Below are 7,759 nucleotides of genomic sequence, written 5' to 3'. Positions count from 1 at the left end.
AGCCAGAAAGGGGTCAGAAGACGCTAGAGGCTTTCCCTCCAAAAGGCTCTGGCAAGAGTGGGTCCCACTGGGGCAGCCAGGGGAGGGTCCACCCAGAGACACCACTAAGCGCCATTCCACTCCCACCTCCACCCATCAGCTCAGGCAGCTGAACCCTGAAAAGCTTGGAGAGGATGATTTGAAATAGCTGCTCCATTCCCCGGGCAGCTGAACGTTCTGCTGAACACACACTGCTTCCCAGACAGAACTGCAGCTGTAAATGCACAGCAGCAACTACAAACACTACTGAAACGTGATCAAAAAGCCCTGCTAGCTGCAGACAAGCCAGAAACTCAGGAATTATCACTCACAAAGTTGAAAAAAGAGCTGCTTTAATGCACATTCCCATTAAGAACAAGGCTGTAAAGCGTCTCTTGGCTACATCCAGTCACCTGGGATTCAGCACATTAGTCTGAATGAAGTTTAGCTAAATCACAACCTACGAACTTCAACAGAGGCTGATGGGTTGGTTAAAACAAGGATGTGAAACACTTTGTCTCTCCCTACAGTGCCAAGTCCCTCCAAAATAAATTAAAAAACCCCCCAATAGTCTCACATGCATTCCCTTTCCCTCACCCCAAACTAGGTCTGGACAAACCCTTCCCCTGGGTTTGTGTTTCAGCTGACTTCTGTGATACTGAGGTACCATTTACCAGGCTGCAGGATCCCAGGGTAATGAGCATGGTCCCGTCATTAGCTGGCGAGTGACATCTACTGGCAAGCTGCACAGTGCAGGGGACTCAGCTCCACAGCAGGTTGCTGCACAGCCACCCTGTCTGTCCTAAGCCATTGCTCATTAACCCAGTGACTGCAGAACTGGGATAAAGGAAACGCTCACCTGCCTGTCAGTGCTGTGTGGTTCACAGGGGGTCTCCAGACAACACAGCTGAACTTGCTGGTTGCAAAATAGAATCGTCTCTCAGCACAGCTTTACTGCACTGCTGGGAACTCCCAGAACTCAGGGTCTTCCTGGGCAGAGTAGAAAAACTGCCCACAATGAGCTTGTGTCATGACCCTCTACTCCTCATTCCTCCCTAAGAGTCACCTCTACACAGCAGCAAAACCCTCTGTCAGTGATCACCAAACCTACCAAGTTTCCTCCAGTGATCTGCTGCTAATGACAAGCTATTCCCCTGCTGCTCTGACACGTGACACAGGTTTGAGTCACCTCTCTGCAACGCAAGCTCTGGATTTATTATGCACTTAAGGAAGAGGCAGTGATGCAACCCAGGTGGCATTTTCACCTATTTTATTATACACAAAACATGAGCAGGAAGTTCTACTGAGGAGGCTGACCACGTCCACGACCAAATCCACCCCTCTGCAACAGAAAAGGAAGAGCATTAGAAGTTAAGGAAGTGACAGCAGCAATTACACAGCAGCAAGAACCACCACCATCACAAAGAAAGCTATAGCTGTCTTTCCTCAACTTCACGTGACTTTGGTAAGCATCCCCTGCACCAAGCTCAGCCCACCTCTGATCTTCTGGGGACCACCTATCTGCCATGGGTTAACCAGATGAGTGATACTAAGAACAACATCAACCCACATCCTAGCCAGCTCTGGGGATCGTGTCTAAACCTCTTCTATTTCTGAAGTATAAAAATCATGCATTGCCTCCAGAGAGCTTGGCTTTGCTTCTCCAGTGTCACTGGCTTCCCATCACAGCAGTGAGGAATTCCCAGCAGGAATGCAGCTGGGCACAGAGGGGAACAGCCTCTCTTACACAATCCAAATACCTGGCCCCAGCTGGCATACCTGAGAAGCACCACACTGAAGAGCATGCAGATATGACCTATCCAGTTTCTCCTACTCAAAGCCTCAAATAAAGGAAGCAAATCTCAAACACAAATACTCACAAACTGGAATTCAGTGGCTGCTCCAGCACCAGCCTCAGCTTTCTTGTCAGCACCAGCTGGAGAGGGAGAGAAAAGACTGAGTTACCAACTGAAGAATCCATTCCCCAATTACAGTGCTCCTGCTTGGAGCTTTACAATCAAAGACAACTAAAACTGAGGCTAAAGATACCACAATAAAACCCACCCTGGAGAAAATCCCACAATCCAGCTTGGCAAAATTCAAGACAAGACCCCTATCCATAAGCAGATAGAAACAAACTCTTGTGCAAAAGCCTAAGCTATGCCAGAGTCGAATTTTCCCCTTTTCTTCTCAAAGGAGGCCAGTCCTGAAGACAACTCTCCCAAAGAGAGAGGCTGCACAAACAGCAAGGTCAGCCTGGCGTCCCCACAGCAACCCCAGAGACTCACGTGGAACAGCACTGCGCCTGTACGTGTCCCTGTCAGCTTCTCCCCGAGTGAGACGTGCAGGGCGCTCACCCTCCAGACCTGAAAGTGAGAACAGCAACATCAGACACACTGTTTGCCCAGGACACGACACATTCCATGGGTGACCCTGCATCTCAAGGTGGAAAAAAGCCCTCCAGTTCAGCACTGCACTACAGCTGCCTGCAGAACTGCCCCTTGGACAGCTTCATGTACATAAACCTACACAAAAACGTGATGTAACACAGGAAACTTCAAGGGTAAAATCTGCTGAAGGGCATCAGCTTGTGCTTGGGTTGAAGTTAAACAACGTGGAAAAGAGATTTACAGCATCCTCTCAGCAGTCTTCTGGCCTTGAAATAAGAGCCCCAAAACTAATGGTAACAAAATCAGAAATAGAGGGAATTTCCTGTCTGAGAAGCGTGTTCATGGCGACACCACAAGCTGTGACATTCTGACCCCAACGCTGCACTGTCAGTCTCACAAATCCTCCACAATGGAAGAGATTAATGAAACTAAGAGCAGATTATCTATGCAACATCAGATTAATATCACAGCACACTTGCAGCAAAGGAACCACCAGCCTCTGCCCAACACCTACAGGGTTCCCCCAGAGCATCCAAGGTGAAACAGGCTCCCACAGCACCAAGCCCAGATCCTCATGCTCAGGCTGTGAGACACCTTTAAGGGTGGCTGCTACCTGGTGCACTGCAGGGTGCTGGCAGTCTCAGTCACACTGCAAGACACAGGAATCATGCAAGCTGTTTAATTTACCCTACAAGTGCTTTTACATCCTTCCTTTCTATCAGGTTCAAGCATTAGAGTACAGCCCTAGCCAGTGGATTTATTCTCTTGAATTTCAGCTCTGTCCATCCCTACATTTCTAACAATTCAATTAACTGTCACAAGAGATCGCAGCAAACTGGAAGTATCAAACACACAGTACTCTACGACCTGCTTTGGACTAACCCATCCAGCTCTGGTATCAAGCCTTACTTGAGGAAGTCGATGGCACTCCTTCAAAGCTCTCAAAACCCCCAGAGGTCAAGCAAGACCTGTGAGCTTGGATTCTGCACCACCATCCACACACACACACCACTGTGAGTCCTACTCTGCTGCACCATAAGCAGGTAACCCACAGAGAAACAGCACAGAAACAGCTGATTCCTGCAGTGCTACCAGCTGACCCTGCCAAGGCAGGGACTGAATGAGGTCACCAGCACCACACTGAGAAGGGCTGTGACACTGCAGAGCGAAGCTTCCTCACCACACACCCCAGCCAGTGTCAGCCAGGGACTGGAAACCCCACACTCCCATCAGACAGGCACTTTCTTTAGCTTGCTGGATAAACACAGCATCTAAAGAATAAATTTGATGACATCCAAAGCTACTCAGAGATCAAAGAAGCCATCACCTTCCTAGTTTCAATGCAATTCTTTCCTTTGAAGCAGGTGATGCTACAGTTTTGTTAAGACTAAAAAACCAGTTGCAGAAGATGTGGGTGAAGCTCTCAGCATCCCACACCCACAGCCTCTGTCCCCAGTGTGGTGTCTGGTACTCAGGGATGGGATACAACAGAGCTCAGAGGCAGGAGCAGGGGTCTACCATCTCCCTCAAAGTGATGCTGGGCTCCCCCTTCACAGGGTGACTCCTGCTTTAAGGGCAGGATGACATCCTACATTACCTAGTAAACCCAAGAGGATTCCACACAGGGCAGACAGACCTCCCACCTCACACCTTGAGGGAGAAATTCTGCCAACCATGGCTGTAGTAATTGTCTCTCTCCTCTCTCTACACATTTCAAGAAGTTTTTTTATCCCCCCAAAGGCCTCCATGGCAATTTCACAACCTGTGTTCTGCACTGTGGTGTCTCTCCTCTATTACTGAACAAGAAACCAGGAAAACTAAGCCGAAGGGATTTTGCAGAGCGTTTTGACACACACACAACAATGGAACCACCCTTCCCAATGTGAATTACTGCCTGGAACACAGTAAACTTTGCAGGTTACTGCACCAAGGGGCACCACAAGCTGTATACTGTGCTATCACATAATATGACTCTGCTCACCACAAAGGGCATCGAAGTGGTTCACGAGTCGTTCCCACGCCAACAGAACAAAAAGCACAGATTCTGCCCTGTGTGGACGTTGTAACCCAAACTTTATCATTCAACAATGCTACTTCTACCTTCTGGAAAGATGTTTCAGCCATCTGCAGGTGGGTCTGCCACACATTTTGTAAGGAGGCAGCCCTGCAGAGGCAGCTGTGGGCAGTGTGAGAAGTGAGAGTCAGCAGCACATCTGCTCACACGACCGGCACCTCCTTCAGCCACCAAGAAAATAAACTACAACCCCAACATCCCACACACATTTGGTGTAAATATTTCAAAAAGCAAAGGCAGCTTTAGTAACATCACTTGTGTGACAGCACATTAAGCACATGTGATAAAAGCCAGGAGTTGGATGCCCAGCTTGACCTCAGGCACCACGGATGCAGCACAGCCAGGGTCCCCTTTCGCTCGCAGCCACTGAATCCTGTGCCTGGGTGCCACGTGGGAATGCAAGGCTGCTCTGTCTCTGCAATTCCAGCCAAGGCCACTCAACTCTTACACAACAGCCTCACACACAGTGCTGGTAAGAAGGATTCAGGAAGAGACACGGTCTTCTGTACCTGCTGGATTAGACCAGCAGTGCACACGCTGCCTTCCTGATGGAGAACTGCAGTTCTGCTGCTGGCTGTTCCCAGAACACAAGAGTTTCCAGAACACCCTGGCAGCCAGAGACATCCCCCTTCCCAGACCTCAGCCCTGTCTGGGTACCAGTGGGTACCTTGACACACAGCATGCAGTTTCAGCTTGCCTGCTCTCATAACTCCAGGCACTCACATGTCCAGAGAAGACCAAGTCCCACCCAAGCCCTCTCCCCCAGTCACTCCCAGAGCCTTCCCAAGCTCTCTCAGGTTTTTCAGCAGGCCAGAGCCAAGCACAAAAACAAGAAAGCAGAACGCATCCAAAACCCACAGCACCTCACCCCAGCCCACCCTGGAAGCCGACGTTCAGCCGAGCATCCCCCACACCACACCTCAGCCCCTGCTCCTGCTGCTCCCTCAGCAGCCACCTCAGCCCCCCGTACCTTTGGGCCGTGGTCTGCCTGTCTCGGGGCGGCTCCGGCGCAGGGTGGCGGGGACGATCTCCGGGGGCAGGTGCAGGTAATCGCGCAGGTACTGGATGCCCTCGTTGGTCAGGTACCAGTAGAAATGCCTCCAGGCAAACTGCTCTTTCACATAACCACGGGACTTCAGAGACTGCAAACAGAGTCCTTGGTTACTCCAGGGATGAGCCTTGGCACTGCTCAGTGTTTCCCAGCAATACCCTCACCAAACGCTTCAAGAACACAAGAGCTCAGCAGGGGTATGTGAGGAGTGAAAATGTAGGAACAGATACCAGTGCACAGGCAGGAGACAACAGGACAGCTTCATTCCTGCTCTGTGAGAGAAAATACAAGACACACACAAGCACAGAGGTGGAGAGGGGAAGCAGCAGAGGAATAACCTCTGCAGGGAGCAAGAGCTCAAAGAGGAAAGAGAAGAAAAGAGAAAAATCAGGGAAACAACTGTAATAGGAGAGATACAGCCCATGCAAGGCAAGGGCTGACAGCACTTATTTGGTAGCAGCTGACAATGTTTATCTGGTAACAAATGAGTGTTTATTCAAGGCCAGGTTGGATGGGGCCCTGGGCAACCTTGTGTGGCTCCAGGCCTGGAGGTTGGTGTCCCTGCCTGTGGCAGGGGGTTGGAGCTCTGGGACCCTTGGGGTCCCTTCCAACCCAGACCAGGCTGGGATTCGCTTACACATGACCATGCAGGCAGACAACAGCCTCCCATGCCCAGCTCCCAGCTCCCTGTACCTGCATGGCTTTCATGACGTGGAGGTTGGGCACGTTCTTGTCGACGAGCTCGGGGTGCTTCGGCATGTGGACATCTTTCTTGGCCACCATCACTCCCTCCTTAAAGAGGAGTTCGTAGATGGCAATTCGGTTCTTCTTGGGCATCAACATCTAATCAAGAGGCAGACAGTTAAACACCCACTGAAATGAAATTAATCCAGGAGCCTACCAGAAGCACTAAGAGCAGGGTTAGTCTGCATGAAAAGCCCAACACCTGAATAACACCCCCAGGAATAACCCCAGCAATAACCCCAGCTCAATGAACTTTACAAACTACTTCTCAACACCAGGATCTCTGGGAATCCTTTTCCATTAGTCTCCTATGAAGGAAAACTGAGCAGTCCAAACTTTTATCACAGAATGCTTTGGAATGGAAAGGACCCTGTCCTCCATGGGCAGGGACACCTTCACTAGCCCAGGCTGCCCAAGGCCCCATCCAACCCGGCCATGAACCCCTCCAGGGATGGGGTTTCCACACTCTCAGAGTACAGAATTCCTTCCTAACGTCTAACTTAACCCTGCCCTGGTTCAGCTTGAAGCCATCGCCCTGTGTCCTGTCCCTGCACTCCAGTGACCAGCCCCTCTCCCCCTTCCCTGCAGGACCCCTCTGGTCACTCACACAAAACCATACCCCCACGTTACGGCCCATAAAGTACCCGATGTCAGTCTAAACAAGGGGCTGGGGGTGATGCTGGAGAGGGAGCGGCCCAGCCCGGGGTAGGGGGTGTTTGGGCTCTGCCCCCAGAGGCCCGCGAGCACTCGTGCTGCTGCCCCGGTCCCCTCCGGACCCGGGAGCCGAGGAAGCGGCTCCCAGCGCCCGCAGCGCCCCTCGCCCACCCGAGCCCGGTGAGCGCGACCCAGGGCGACGCCACCACCGCCGGGTCACTCGCGCCCCGCCAGTGGCTCCCGGGGAAGCGGCGCTGCCGGTGCTCGGGGCACGGCGGAGCAGCCCCGCCGGCCGCAGCCCCGCGCCGGCTCCGTGCCGGGGCCGCCACCACGGGAGCCCCTCGGGGCGTAACACCCCCGGTGCAGCCGCCGGGAGCTCTCCGGGGCTCCCACCGCGGCTTGTCCCGCAACCCGGGCGTGAGCCCGGAGCAGCCGCCCCAGCCCGCGGCCCCGCGGCTCCCGCCGGTACCGGGGCCCTCCCGCGGCCTAGTGCCCCCGGCCCCCCCCCGGAGCCCAAACTCGGGCCTAGAGCCCCCGACCCCGGCAATCCTGCGGCGCGCGGCCGGGCCGAGGCGCCGCCCCCGCTGCCAGGCGGCGGCCACACGCCGCGGCCCCGGGATGGCGCCGGTGCGAGGCCGATCCGGGCCCCGAGCGCGGCCTCACCGTGGCGGCTGCGGCAGGCCCCAAACCGGAAAGGAGCGCGCATGCGCCGCGCGGCCGCTTCCGACCTCCTGAAGGCCCCCGCCGTCGGAGGCGCGGGTGACTTTAGAGCTGCCTGAGCGGGACGCTCAGGCCCCCTCCAAGCCAGGCGCGGGGCTGCCCGCTGCG

At 53.7% G+C, this 7,759-nt stretch overlaps 1 protein-coding gene across 1 annotated transcript; it reads right to left on the bottom strand.

Annotated features, from left to right (window-relative positions):
- Nucleotides 1-1,271: 1,271 nt before the first annotated feature.
- On the bottom strand, nucleotides 1,272-7,659 carry LOC311201474 (small ribosomal subunit protein eS10). The gene is made up of 6 exons (XM_084275865.1): nucleotides 7,595-7,659; nucleotides 6,227-6,376; nucleotides 5,453-5,624; nucleotides 2,307-2,384; nucleotides 1,899-1,954; nucleotides 1,272-1,360 (listed from the first exon to the last, which is right to left on the bottom strand). The coding sequence occupies exons 2-6, from the start codon at nucleotides 6,374-6,376 to the stop codon at nucleotides 1,319-1,321; spliced, it is 498 nt and encodes a 165-aa protein (XP_084131991.1). The 5' UTR covers nucleotides 7,595-7,659; the 3' UTR covers nucleotides 1,272-1,318.
- Nucleotides 7,660-7,759: the final 100 nt, after the last annotated feature.

This window comes from Gallinula chloropus, assembly GCF_964237585.1.
Source record: "Gallinula chloropus genome assembly, chromosome: 27".
Lineage (NCBI taxonomy): Eukaryota > Metazoa > Chordata > Aves > Gruiformes > Rallidae > Gallinula > Gallinula chloropus.
Note: the sequence above shows the minus strand (reverse complement) of the source record. Positions and strands in the feature narration are given on the sequence as shown.